The following is a 15,108-nucleotide window of genomic DNA, read 5'->3' as shown; positions in this document are numbered from 1 at the left end:
CACGCTCCAGGCAGGCACACTAGAGCTCCCTCTCCGGCCAAGGCGGTAGAATAGGAACTAAGGGTGGTTCACTCAAGCATCCCTATATAGCCTTGACATCTGGCATGAGGAGGTATAGGGCACATACACAGGTCAAACAGGCACAGGTAGTAGAAAAACCTCTGATCAAAGGGCTCAAGAGGCATATGCACAACTGAAGCAGAGCACCCATATGGACACTACTTCAAGAAGAATGCTTGGTTTTGAAATAATTATTCCATCCTTATAACATTACTAGTTATGTCCCCTCAACCTTAACTCCATCTTAAATGTAGTTTGTGTCTGGGAATTAGAGATTTTATATTTTTCCCCCAAATGCTAGAGAAATATAGAAATAGGGTGAAGGTGGCTGAGGAGAAAATCTCAGGCTATTCCATTTTCCCTTGTCGGTACGTAAGAGCCTGCCAAGGCTGGAAATGGCTAAGGATGGTTAATAATACTAAGTTAACTCAAAGCTCTGTTCAAAATTATCAGTTCCTTTTGTCCTCATTACCTCATGTAGTAACTCTCAAATTTGAACTTACTGAGAGAAAATCAACATAGCAGGAACAATTTAAAATGTATTTTATATTAACCCAGAGACCTAGCCAAATAAAAAGTGTGGAAAGTACAGTTCACTGAAAGTACCATTACGTTCTGATATAGTTTATCAGGATGTGTCAGAAGCGATTTTCCATTCCATCTTTATTTATTAGGGCTATCCAGAAGATTCTAAGGCAGTTTTCCTTTTTGCTTTAGTTTAACAAGCTAAGAATTCTGTCAACACAGCATCTATTTGAAATTTATCATATCCAGAAATTTCAGCACAGGGACAGACTTTTATAAAGAAAAAAGTTAACATTAGACATGTTTTCACTTGATTTGATCTAGAAGTAATAACTCCTTTTGACAATATTGAGGGACACTTACTAAATCTATCAAAAGATGTGAAAAACAGAAGACTACTTACATTAATATTGGACAATGGACATTCCTTTCTGGTAAGTTTAAAGGCAAAATAAGATACTTGAAAGATGTCGGGTCTCCGTTCTTGATCTGGTTCAAGCATGTACCCTGTAAAAGTGGATTGATTAAAATTTCTCTAATAGCAATTAAAGAAAATTTGCCTACGACATAGTACAAATGAAGAGTAAATGAGAATTAAACTACTTTACTAATTGATTTAGAATTTACTCATTTCAAAAAGTGGTTTTTACTTCTTTCAGACAAGTACTGAGTTAGAATGGTGTCTGTTGCCAAGAATATGTGGTTTATACTGTATGTTTTACTCTTTTGCTTGAATGAAAGAGTAGAAAATTTGCATTACCAGTCCTGAAGCTCAGCTGAATCAGTTGAACAGCAGACTTGTAAGGACTACTAGGGATTCTATAAAACAAACTGCAAAGTGCTACACTAATAAATTTAAAAAAAAAGTAGTTCGTATTTTAGGAAAACTGAGTCTCTCCACCAGCTAGATCAGAGTTATGTCTTCAAAACCTTCTTCTCCATTATTAGAATGAAAACAACTCAGGAGTACCAGCCTTCTTGAAAATCATTTTCTGAGACACAGAAATGTAAAACAGTGAGCCAACTAAAGGCATCACAGGTGGGCTGATGTGTAAATGTCACTGCATTTGGAACCGGCAACATTTTTTTTTTTTTTTTTTTTAATTAGAGGACCCATGCAAAAAACCACACACACACCCTCCCACTCAAAACATAACCAAGTTCCATCTCTGAACACAAGTTATGTTTTCTGAACTGACACAGCCAGCCATTTCATGAGAACATTATTCTATATGAATGTTAAAATTAGATGCAGACTAATTAAAAAAAGAGTGGATTTTAGACCAGCACCAATCCATGTGTCCGTTACAGAAACAGCATTATTAAAAACAAACTTAATGTTAATAAGTAATTCTGAAGTACACTCAGTTTAATCCAGTGACTCTCAAACTGTGGGTCCGTGAGCCCATTTTAATGGGGTCGCCAGGGCTGGCGTTAGACTTACTGGGGTTTGGGGCCCAAGACTGAGCCCCACCGCCCGGGACCAAAGCCCACGCCTGAGAACTTCAGCCTTGAGCAGCAGAGGTCAGGTTTCAACTTCAGCCCTGGGCGGTGGGGCTCAAGTTACAGGCCCCCCGCCCAGGGCTGAAGCCCTTGGCCTTTGACCCCTCTGCCCAGGGCAGCGGGGCTCAGGCTTCAGTCCCCCCTCATGGGGTCATGTAGTAACTTTTGTTGTCAGAAGGGGGTCATGGTACAGTGAAGTTTGAGAACCACTGATTTAATCAGTAAACTACCAGAAATATTTAGGTTCACTACAGAGAGTAATGGCATGTAATTAACTAGTTTGGAACGCAATGCATTCAATATAATAAATATAAATATGGAAACACCTAATGCACTGGAGAATTAAGCATCCATCCATCCTACATTTTTAAGCAAGGAAAAGTTCACATATGAAGGAAAAACATTTCAGTAAAAGTTCAATTTCAATCTTCCAAAGTATTCTACACAGAGCAAGAGGGAAAGTATTTTGAGTACGAAATACTTAAGTGTTTTGAGATATTTTAAAATAAATCATTTATTTGATTAAAAGAAAAAACATGAGCAAGCAAACCTTTCCATAACCGCACAGAAGCTTACCTTTTACACATTACAAAGAAATGCAGCTTGGAAACCAAAGAGTTATGTTTAAAAGTATGGCTCTTACACTAAACAGTAACTGGTTTCTTAAACTTCATTTTGGAAGTCTAGCCATGCCTGAAATCCTACACATCGCATCCTTTACTTTTAACTTGCTTCAATTTGCCACTGAAAATGATAATCACAAAGAATAACCAGACAAATTTATAAGCCTGATTTTGTATGTAGTGATATTTATAAGACGCTAAGCTAGCTGTGTCCCATCTGTGACCTAGGCGCCAGCTGGTGGCCTGGAGGGTCACTACATGAAGAAAAAACGATATTTGACTCCAAGTGAAAAATGTGTTCCTAAACAAGTGCAATTTTAAAAAATGAAGTGTTCAAAACAGACCCATCACTTCAGGGAGGACACAGGACACGCTGTCTCATGCTACTTCCAACAGCTCTGAGGTGCGAGCGCTCTGAGCTGCTGCTGTCCCTTCCCTGCTGCAGTTCTATCTCCTTCATCACGTCACCGAGGAGAGAAAAATTCTGGCTGCTCCACTGTCTGCTTCCGTGGAGAAGCCCCAGAAAGGGCAGCAAAAGAGCTTTATTAGCTCTGCCTGAGCTTAAGGGCGCACTAAGCAAAATACCACTCTCCTCTCCCATGCAGGGCAGGCCAGGAGTTGAGCAACACCACCCTGTTACAGTTCCCCAATTCTTTGCCCTGGGAAATGCCTGCTGGCTGTGGTCCCCAAGGGACAATATGCCAACTGGGCACAGCCCAAGTGTTCATTCCAACTCAAGTGTCCACCCCAACCACTCAGATGCTCCCTTTTCAGGAGCTATGCCTCCCTCTATGCAGGAGCTAGAGCAGGTGCAGAGCTAGAAGACTTCCCTACATCGTGGTAAATCCTGAACGGTGCAGAGACAGAACAGTGCAGAGAATCAGCCCCAAAATATTGATTGTAGACTCCTGACCATTCTGAAATACACTTGGCCCTCAGGATTAAGAGATTGGACACTACTGTAGTAAAACATTAGCAAATTTCACCCTAAAAATGAGGTCTAGCCTCATTTCACATATTTGCAATAATCCAAGAGTTTAGTCAAAAAGGCTGGGGAAATACCATTTAAAAAAGATGACAAGAACAGTGTAAGATAGGATGGAAAAGTTGCAGTGTCACCACCACATGATCCTAGCCTGGTGCAAAATTGCTGGAAATGATGGCATCAGAAGCACCTGAGAAAGAACAGTTTCAGGCATTGCAAGTAGTGGGCGAGGGGCGGGGGGTCAGGACACAATTAGGACCTCAATTCTATTAAGTTCCCCTAGCTAACAGAAGTAATATACTGCAGCTAGGAGAAACTGTGTGCAGCCCTCCTCTGAAAGAGGTATGTCACAACAAAGCTTTTGACAAACTCGAGGTTAAAAAGATAGATGCCCAGGGCTCAGAAGGATTTAGAGGCATATTTGGACTCATCCTGGATTTTAGTGTCCTGCTAAATACATGACAAAATCACCTGTAGTCTTGTGTGAACCAAGACTACACGATAAGTTACAGCCTATTAAAGTACACGTTGGTCAGAAATTTGCCAGTGAAGTCAGCATACTGAGCTCATCATTTAATAAGTTGCCAAATACAGAAACAATTATAAAAATAGAAAAATCTGTCTTAGATTCTGAACAAGAAGTTTATAGCAAGAACATGTCAGGAAACTTTAAAAGTATAATTTGCATCAGCCCAAGCTTTATCAAACAGTTTTGGGGTAATAGCTTTCCTGGCAACCTGAGAAACCAGCTGAAATATGACAACATTCATTCTAGGAATCAAGAAAGGTCATAAGAATAAAGAACTAAACAGATCTGATTTGAAAGAGTGATTGTATCAAATTAAATGTAAGTTTCAAGCGAGAGATTCTTCCTCATCTCTGGTGTGCACAGCCAGGTATCTGGAGTTAATTCTGATGAGAGTTCTGTTCCTACTTTTTGTTACTTTTCTCCAGGTAGAAAGCAAACCAAACAGAAATGTAAGACTGGTCTAGATGGACAACATTTTCTAGAACACATCTTGCTTTATCGACGAAGAAGGCAACACTGTTTTTATTCTTTAAAAAAGTGAGTGTGTAGAGGTACATTTCAAGTACTTAAATAATAATTACTTAAAGTTATGAGGTCTACGATTTAAACAAGATTTTCCCCAGAATTTTAAAATTTTGTTTGTTTTTCTGTCTATGGTAGCTTCCTCATTAAATTGATTAGAGCAATATAGGGCTATATTTGGGAGCATTGCAAGGAAGTGCAGGGGAAATTCTGTGCTATATCTCAGCATGGTTTTATGGATATCTGCAGAATTTTGGTATTACCAGTGTGTTCTATAAACACTCTTTTTAGAAAGAAATGCATTTCCTGCTCCTTGCTGCAAAAGTATCCTTGCAAATACTGCATAAGTATCCTTTCAAAACATATGTTTTTTTCCATCCTAGCTGCGATTCTGTCTTTTTAAGTTAGCTCAGGAGTAAACTCAACAGTCCTCACAAAGCGGGGGTAGCTCAAAACTGATTATTTAAAAAAGATTGGCACAGGTAACTAGTTTTACTGAAGACAGTATATATTGCTTAGATTCTTATACAGTGACCAATGTTGAAAATTTTACAGATATAGCTGGTTGTCCTATCAAAAAGTTTTTTGGGGGGGCTGTCCTCAATGTAAGTTTTCAGCAAGGAGGAGAAGAGACACTGTAAACAATGGGGAGATCTGTAGGGAAGATCTTGAAGAAGGTGAAAGATCTCAGACAGGGATACCTTTTTAAAGAAAAATTTTAATATTTTATATTACCTAATGGATGCATGGATTGCTCACTGGCATAGGCTTCTTACACCGCTCGCATGGCTTAAAGCCCAGGGACCAGGGCATGCCCTGTCCCTAGACCAAGTCTCTCCAGGGACTATCTATACTACACTTAACCACTAAGAAGTACTAGAAACTACTAAAACTACTACTATTTACAGGTATATACACAAGAAAAAACTAGAACCACCACTGGTCAGTACAGCTTGCTAAGGCAAGAGGAGCGTTCCAGCACCAGCACTGGTGGTAAGAAGGAACTGAAGGGGGGAGGGGGATTCCCTTATACTGGCGCATATGCACGTGACTCCAGAGGGCACCAGAGCCAGCCCCTATGGATACCACGAGGGAGAGGGGGGATTCCAACACCCGTGCAGGTGGCGCGCACACATCCCTACATGGAATGGACTTGAGCAAGCACTCGAAGAAGAACTAAAAGGAAACTGTTTTTTTTTTTTCTTCATCAGAGCAGACAATTTTCCTTTTCAAAAGATTTCCTCAATGCAATGATCCCCCTTTCTTCCCCAGCAAAACAACAGATTTACTTTGACTTCTCAGACAGTGGAGATAAGGACTCTTCTGAACTTAGAACAAAGGTCTAAAAGTGGTGTTAGGGCAAGGTTAGATTATGTTTAAGCAAACCTTCAAATTCACTGATTTAAAGGACATTAACTATAAGTGCATACTGCAGGTAGGGAAGGTTACTAGTAGTAAGGTCTAATAAATTCACACAAAACAATTTTAAGTGCTGCCCAGCTACTTACTTATCAAACAATGTACATTATGGGTATATCGGGAATTGTCTGGAATGGTAAAATTTCCGTCACAAATAGCAACCTGACTCTCCCCAAAGGGAAGTGTGAAGAAACAAAGTTTATACAGCAAGCAGCCAAGTGCCTATAAAATAAAATAAAAAAAAAGAGAAGAAAGAAAAAAGTATTGTCATTGCAAAGTCTAAATGGCAATAAATCAGTGTAAAAAGTGAAGCTAGATTTAATAAATAACTTAAATGCTGGTCACTACTGATGCCTGCATAGACATTGAACATGGTAGCATTTTGAGTTAACACTCCATTGACATAACTTGGGATGTAAGCAATGACGTGATCTGAAGCAATTCTACAAGTGCTTTTTGTCCCTCCAACTGGATGCCAGACAGCAACTAAGCTGTTAACGTAAAGAAATTCAGAGAGGAAACTTACGTCTGTTTTTGAATTTTAAAAAAATCTATTTTTTAATTCAGATGAATATTCCAATGTGTGTTTATACAGCGAAATTGCACGTGTAGAACCACCATCTAAACTGACAAATAAGAGTCCTTGAGCTCATGTTATTTTCCCATAAACTTTTTGATGGAATCTACTCAAGATGCACCTGTCTGGCATGTAGAAGAAAAGTAATCATGGAGTTGTTCTCCCATTTCAGTGATCTGAAAAAGTTCTTAAGTCCTCATTAGGTATTACAGATGTTGACAATGAACGTGTTATATTTCATATAGTAATCAGATTTACCCTCGCTTCATTTCCTCAGTGGTTTTAGTAATTAAAAGTGTTGTTGTAGCAGTGTTGGTCCCAGGATAGTGGAAACACAAGGTGGGTGAGGTAATATCTTTTATTGGATCACTTCTGTTGGTGAAAGAGACAAGCTTTCAAACTACTCAGAGCTCTTCTTCCAGTCTGGGAAAGATACTCAGAGCATCACAGCTAAATACAAGGTGGAAACAATTGTTTAGCATAAGCAGTTAACACATATTGTAAGAGACTATTCCAGGTAAAGTGACCTGTGAACACCTCTGCAGTCATAGGACAAAAAAAAATAGCAGGCTAGAGGGTTACCGATTGTTGTAATCAGCCTTAAATCCAGTGTCTTTATTGAGACCATGATTTCTAGTGTCTAGCAAGGTTAGGAATTTAAGCTCCCAGGCTCATCTTTCGAAAGCATTATGCACGTTCTCTTTGAGAACGAGGACTGAGGGGTAAGATATGGAATGATTGTTTTGTGAAAAGTGTTGGCCCATGAATGTTGTTTTTGTCTTATCACTTTTCTGTGAGAGTTCATTTGAGAGAGTAATGACTGGTTTCATTCACACAGTTGTTACTAGGGCATTTAGTGCACTGAATGAAGTACACCTCGTTGCCATAGGCATGTGTAGGCCACGTGGATCTTAAAAGGTATGTTATGGTGGGTAATGGTCATTATAGGAGCAGAGTTGACTCTGCAGGTTTTGCATCTGTTATGGCAGGGCCAGTACCACTTTGAGTTGATGTGTCCTGGTCTGTGGGGAGCTTGCCTCTATTCATGAGATTGGTGAGTCTGGGGGGTTGTTTTAAGGCCAGAAAAGAGGGTTCAGAAAAGATTTTTCAGGCTGTGGTCCCCATCAAGTATGGATTGTAATTGTTTAATGATACCCTATATGGGTATCATCATGTGTGGGTGAAACTAGACCATAACTATGCTCTCAAATGAACTCTCACAGACCTATGACTGAAGAGGTGTTAACGCGTCCACTTCTCCTTGAATCGTCTCTTAGGCCTGGTCTACACTACAGAGTTAGGTCAAGGTAAGCTACCTTATCTAATAAGGATCTACCCTAAAATTTAGCTCCCACGGATATAAGTCACCCACTACATCAACTTAACTCCACTTCTGTGAGAGGCATAGTGCTTAGTTTGACATAGTTAGGGCAACACTGCATCCATGTAGACGCTACATTATTTACATAATAATGTAAATATTGGGCCGTGCGTCCCTGGGTAGAGTGGGGCTGCAGCTGCGAGCCCCGCATTGCCGACAGCTCAGGCTGTCAGCCCCAAAGCCCCAGCTGTCAGTACCCCACAATGCCCCACACAGTTAAGTCGGTGGAAGCACTCCTAGTGAGGACACACCACTGACAGAGGGCACAGTATGGACATGAAAAGCCCCATTAATTACTGTGGTTGCTATATGTCGACCTAACTTAGGTTGACTTAATTTTGTAGTGTAGACTTGCCCTTAGAATGCACATTAGCTACTTATGTTAAACAAATTCTTTTCCACCTTGTATTTAGCTGCAAAACTCTGGATACACACTACGATAAAGAACTTGTGGCACCAAATCTCAGAGCCAAGTCTCCCACCTCACAGGATCTCAAGGCCCAGATTCCAGCCTGAGCTCAAATATCTACACTGCAAATTTTATAACCCCACAGCCCAGCTCAGCTGACCTGGGCTAGCTGTGGCCTCTGCATATCTTTCCCAGACCTGAAGAGCTCTCCATAGCTCATAAGCTTGTCTCTTTCACCAACAGAGGTTAGTACAATAAAAGAGAGTGGCTCATCCACCTTGTTTCTTTAGCAATTAAAAGATGTTTAACGAACAGTACCAGCCACTCATTACAAATATTTATTTTTGTATTACATACCTTATTTTCTCATTGTTACTTTTCTCCTTACGCTCAAATTATGTCCAGCTGGTTATTACTGAACTTTGCATTCTGATTATATATAGTGTAATAATCAGCAAATATAGCACTCTTCATCTTTAATGCACTCTGCAAATATTCACTATACATCATTAGTGATAATAAAATCTTATTTTTCCACACTGAACTAAACATCGCTGACATGGCTGAATGCACAGGAGCTGGTCACCTATTCAGTCTGCCTTATTTAAATCATACTTAACAATGGCTTCAATAGAAACCTGTTTAACAACTGAGTCAGAGCGAGGAAAAATACTGATGTTACCTACATTTTGCACTAGTAGGCTAAAGAAAAAAAAAATACTTATCTAAATAATAATTCCCCTTTTACAGTACATCACGTATGCCAATAATTTTCTGTAGGAAAAGACAAAACCATTATCTACAGCTATTTCTTTTTATCACCATTTCCCACACACTACTTCTGCTGCAAGAAGCCACACCTTATTCTCTCACTGCAAAGCCTTTATTTTGTATTTTCTGAGACACTAACTTCCCTTTTATCAATTTTTTACTCTTAAGAAAGCAGAACAACTCTACAAGAATTAGACCACCTTTTATATTACTTACCCAAATATCTGCCTTGGTAGTAACTGGTTTTCCTCCATAAAGATTAATCATTTCAGGAGCTCTGTATGACAGTGTTGTATACCTAGCAGAAAATAAGTAAAGTGGAACTGAGATGAAATGGAAGATTTGCAGTATACCTTTTTTATCCACCATTCATAAGCTAATACACACTAATTATTTTTAATATGGGTAATTGCCCACTACAGATTACTTATACATTATGTAAAATAGGTTTCAGAGTAGCAGCCATGTTAGTCTGTATTCGCAAAAAGAAAAGGAGTACTTGTGGGACCTTAGAGACTATCAAATTTATTTGAGCATAAGCTTTCGTGAGCTACAGCTCACTTCATCGGATGCATTCAGTGGAAAATACAGTGGGGAGATTTATATACATAGAGAACATGAAACAATGGGTGTTACCATACACACTGTAATGAGAGTGATCACTTAAGATGAGCTATTACCAGGAGGAGAGCGGGGGGAGGGGAGAATAAACAAGGGGAAATAGTTTTACTTTGTGTAATGAACCATCCACTCCCAGTCTCTATTCAAGCCTAAGTTAATTGTATCCAGTTTGCAAATTAATTCCAATTCAGCAGTCTCTTGTTGGAATCTGTTTTTGAAGTTTTTTTGTTGAAGAATTGCAACTTTTAGGTCTGTAATCAAGTGACCGAAGAGACTGAAGTGTTCTCCGACTGGTTTTTGAATGTTATGACTGGAAGTATGTATGACTGGGAGCGGATGGGTCATTACACAAAGTAAAACTATTTCCCCTTGTTTATTACCCACCCCCCCCACCGTTGGTAATCGCTCACCTTAAGTGATCACTCTCATTACAGTGTGTATGGTAACACCCATTGTTTCATGTTCTCTATGTATATAAATCTCCCCACTGTATTTTCCACTGAATGCATCCGATGAAGTGAGCTGTAGCTCACGAAAGCTTATGCTCAAATAAATTTGTTAGTCTCTAAGGTGCCACAAGTACTCCTTTTCTTCTTACTATGTAAAATAGTAAGTCATTGCAGCATTCCTGTAAGCAACAAATGATGCTGTGTGGATTGATCATTGACCATCTATGCGGACATGGCAGTAGATATGCTACTAATAGCTCAGCAAAAGTTTTTTGTTTTATGGAAAGAATCTTTTGCTGTTTTTCTATACTCTTAGAAGAATTACAACAAGTTATAACTATTGCAAATCAAATACACCAAGTTTATGAACACAAAAAAGTTTGTCTAAAGGTATCAAACTTGAACACCTGATTTTAATAAAATCAGGGAAATGATAAATATTTAATTCTTGTTATAGATTATCTTCAAAAGCAGCTACGAAAAAACTATTTCCAAATTACACCTTAGATTGTGGCATTTTAACTTCTCTTATTTTTTGATATTTTGCTCACACTACTCTAAAGGTATTACACATTAACAGATCAGTCTCCTATTGAAGTTCTAAGCAACATGAAGCTAATGCTGGAAATATGGAGCATGGAAAGAGAAAGATGGAGCTAGAAAAGCCAAGAGTGATTTTTTTCATAGCAGTATGTCTACTTCTATTTTTTGGTAACTTTTCTTGATAAATATTGCAGTCAAAGCCAAACCCAGATGCGGAAGTTACATCTTTGAACTGGTTTCAGAGTAACAGCCGTGTTAGTCTGTATTCGCAAAAAGAAAAGGAGTACTTGTGGCACCTTAGAGACTAACCAATTTATTTGAGCATAAGCTTTCGTGAGCTACAGCTCACTTCATTGAACTGATTCTTGCTAGTTAAAAACTAAGCATATTCCAGGGATATTGAGTCTCATATTTGCAAATAACAGTGTGTTTATAAAATGTAACATATCATTCCCATATGTATGTATCCTAAGTAGTAGTTTCAAAAAGGTGTACTATTTATTTTCCATTTAAGTTCTGAATAATACATAGTTACTCTTCAGCACCAACTATCTTTAGCAGGCAAACTAACAAACAAATTTTAAACTTGAACACATGCACAATTTCTCTGATTAAACAGAGTGGAAATGACGTGGATCTTACTAGATCCATCATTAGGACAGATCTAGACCTTAGTATGAAGCCTTTTTCCAGTGTCAGCAATCATGCAGGCTGATTGAGCCTGTTCTTATTAGTTGTCTTTCAATAGCACCCAGATGTCTCAACAATGTGCTAACAAACTTGCACATCAAATAACTTTGAATCTAAGGTCTCACAATTCTGCAATTAACAACATGTTGGTACAATAGTTCACTTGTATGCTGTAAACTGCAGGTCAGGGGCCTAAACAGGAATGAAGCGAGGCTTAGAACACTGCAGGTTCTTAGGGGGAAAGAGCCAAGACAGTACAAGTATCACAAGGTTGCATATATTCTAAGTTTAATGTATTACCTGGAGGCATCAAACTTTTTGTAACTAACACTCTACTGTTAGTGTATTCACTTTAAATTTTGCAGGAATTGCCTGTAGGTTAACTGAAATAGCATCAACATTACCAGGTATTCCTACTATCTTGCTATGCCTATTTTAGGTATTTGCATAGCCCTGATCACTACTAAGGAAGTGGTTAACAACAGGAATGTATCTTCAGGAGTTGTGCACTTAAATCAACCACCCTGAACACTAATTTGTTCCTAGCTAGTCCCTTATGTTTCCATTAATGTACATAACATATAATAAGTTCTGTGCTGCTAAGAAAATTAATTAGTGCTTACAAATAGCTATTTAAGTGAACTTACTTTTTAATTTCTTCTTCAACTACATTAACACCATCTTTCTGAGGATTAAGGAATTTGTTAGTGGCACTGCCAAAGTCACAAAGGACATAGTTTCCATTGTCATTCAACAAAATATTCTCTACCTTAAAAGGAAAAATGAAACAATCAGGTAAATTGACAAACTGAAAGACAAAAAACAGTGTAGTGTCCAATTTTATAGAAAGCAGCTAAGTCTTCCCTTTAATTTTCAGTTAGTGTTAACAAACCTGTCATGTATTAATATTCTGAACATTCTAAAGAAATTTAGCATTAATAGTAAAACAATAACTTCATCATTACCTCATTAGGTCACCAGTAGTGCCAAAATCTATTCTACAAGAATGTGATGCCTAACCTACCTAACGCTTTTCATTTAATCTTCTGGGTACGGTTCTGCAGACAGACTTTGTTCTTCTCCCCATATATAAGAGGGCAGCTTTTGCACGCTATGAGATGTCCTCCACATTACAAGTCATCTTTTGACAGCTGCTCAATAGCAGCAAACATTTCAGCTCATTACCTTTTAGTGGAACTCTTACCTTCAGGTCCCGGTGAACTATTGGGGTTTTGCAGTGATGCAACCTGGCAACAGCTTCACAGGTGTCACAAAATATCCTCAGCACTTCTGGCTCAGTAAAGCCTGTCTGAAGTCTCTGATTCATCTGATTTACGACTTGCCCCGCTACAGCAGAAACATAACTTTGTAAAAGTACCAACTCTTTTTAACGATCTTTCAAAATGTTTTGTGGCCTTGAATCTAACAAAGTGTGTTTCTATTTAAAACCTTATCTATATGCACTCAAAATGTTTCAACCTCTTGTCAAAAAATTAAACAAGTTTTTAATCAACCACTCTTGCTGTTTTTCAAACAAGGCTAATACACCCCCATCCCCCGTACATCTACAGAACAGACAAAGTTAATTACCCTTAATGTTATTGATTCCTAATAAGAACCCACTGCTCCAAACAGAAGGTAATTCAGTGTCCAATCCCACTCAATGGTGGCAAAAGGATCTTTTGGAATTGAAATCTGAAACCTCCCCACACGAACACACTTGCTGACCTTTGCCAAATCCTTCCAAATCTGAGAAGACCCAAAAACTACAAAAGTTGTTATAATTTCAAAGTATAGAAAATAAACCACCATTATGCAGATGCCACTATTGCAATATTTGACATCTGACAGCGCTTCTTCACCTGCCTAAACAAAAACTAGTTGATAAATATAGGGAAAGTATGTCCTAAGAATTATAGTCATATTAGGGAGGCAAGTAAGAAATCTGGTTTTTTCCTTCCTCTCTTGGATTCACTGTCCTAGACAGGAGTCCTAATTCATGAGAAGTAACAAACATTCATTATCACTCAACCACCATATAGGGAAAGTAATAAAAGTACCAGTGCAAAGAGTATCACAATGACAGAAACGGTTGTAGTGGGGGAGGGATAGCTCAATGGTTTGAGCATTGGCCTGCTAAACCCAGGGTTGTGAGTTCAATCCTTGAGGGGGCCATTTAGGGATCTAGGGCAAAAATTGGGGATTGGTCCTGCTTTGAGCAGCGGGTTGGACTAGATGACCTCCTGAGGTCCCTTCCAACCCTGATATTCTATGATACTATGACATGTTCTAGCTCAGCTTAAAGGTATGGGGCTGCATGCAGGAATCAATAGGTGAAAGTTCTCTGGTCTGGTTTTTTATACAGAAGGTCAGACTAGATGATCATAATGCTTCCTTCTGTCCTTAACATCTATAACTCAGGAGAAAAAAGCAACCACTGAGTAACTGCCAGAAATCTGAATTAATCACATTAGAAAGATACAATGGAGACTATTCAACAGTCTTTGAACTCAAGATTTCCGCATGCAGAAGGAATAATTTTCTTGAACACAAAATTGTATTTTTTAAAATGTACATCTTTATCCTGAAAACCACTGACAGTTGACAGATCTGTTGCCCAAGAACTGCTATCTGAAGAAACCAATTCACCTTTTCTATTTCAGAAAGAATAGATTGAAAAAAAATCCTGTAACACTGTGATTTGGTCAGAGAGGACTGATGGTTCTCCCTCCACTATGTTACATATCTCTGGCAGAATAAGCACCAAATTCTCAGAGGAAGTTCTTGGATTATTGGTAATCTCTGGTGATCATGGAGTCATTTCTAACATTATATTCCATTAAAGTGGAAAAAATAAAGGAAAAACTGGTTTCCCAGAGGCAACTCCCTTGTCAAAGGATCTCACAGAGAGCAAAAGAGAAAACATCTATTATCTTCAGTGCAGGCAGACATACTGGAAGGAAGGTGTAGTTAACTCAGCAAGTGTGCCAGCAGGGAGAAGTTTCAGAAGGAAAAGACTGTCTCCATTAGGTCGATTCAGACACCAATACCTATTAATTATGACTTCAAAGCAGTGGATCAAATGAGAAATACATTTATGCTCTCCATTAATTAGTAGCTTAATTTTCTACTCCATCTACACTGCAATCAAGTTAAACTTACATTTAGAAACAGCAGTTTTTGAATTGATCACCATATTATTCTCATGTTATACTTAGAGCCCTTCATTTTCAGTTATTTTATTTTATTTTTCCCAGGAATTTATCTGTGTTTATTAATACAATGACAAAAACAGATGAAAACTGGAGGAAAAAACTATTAATTTTTATGGACAAATATCGGTATTTATTTTGGTGGACACAAGGACAGGGCAAAAGTATTGAGTAGATTAATGCTTTGATTAATAGAATTCAATGTGGTTTGCTACAGAACTATAACCACTCAAAACACAATGCCAACTATGAGTTTAAGAAAACAATATACCTCTAATCCCAAACTAAA

General features: G+C 38.4%; 1 protein-coding gene across 1 annotated transcript in view; it reads right to left on the bottom strand.

Moving 5' to 3' along the window:
- BMP2K (BMP2 inducible kinase) overlaps nucleotides 1–15,108 on the bottom strand; it is a 104,341-nt gene that overhangs the window by 46,775 nt on the left and 42,458 nt on the right. The window contains exons 4-8 of the mRNA XM_037896740.2: nucleotides 12,812–12,954; nucleotides 12,255–12,376; nucleotides 9,521–9,602; nucleotides 6,256–6,388; nucleotides 989–1,092 (exon numbers count right to left, since the gene is read on the bottom strand). Coding sequence (XP_037752668.1) covers nucleotides 989–1,092; nucleotides 6,256–6,388; nucleotides 9,521–9,602; nucleotides 12,255–12,376; nucleotides 12,812–12,954 — 584 coding nt within the window. The remainder of the gene's footprint in view (nucleotides 1–988; nucleotides 1,093–6,255; nucleotides 6,389–9,520; nucleotides 9,603–12,254; nucleotides 12,377–12,811; nucleotides 12,955–15,108) is intronic.

Source organism: Chelonia mydas, chromosome 4, assembly GCF_015237465.2.
Source record: "Chelonia mydas isolate rCheMyd1 chromosome 4, rCheMyd1.pri.v2, whole genome shotgun sequence".
NCBI classification, from domain to species: Eukaryota; Metazoa; Chordata; order Testudines; family Cheloniidae; genus Chelonia; species Chelonia mydas.
Note: the sequence above shows the minus strand (reverse complement) of the source record. Positions and strands in the feature narration are given on the sequence as shown.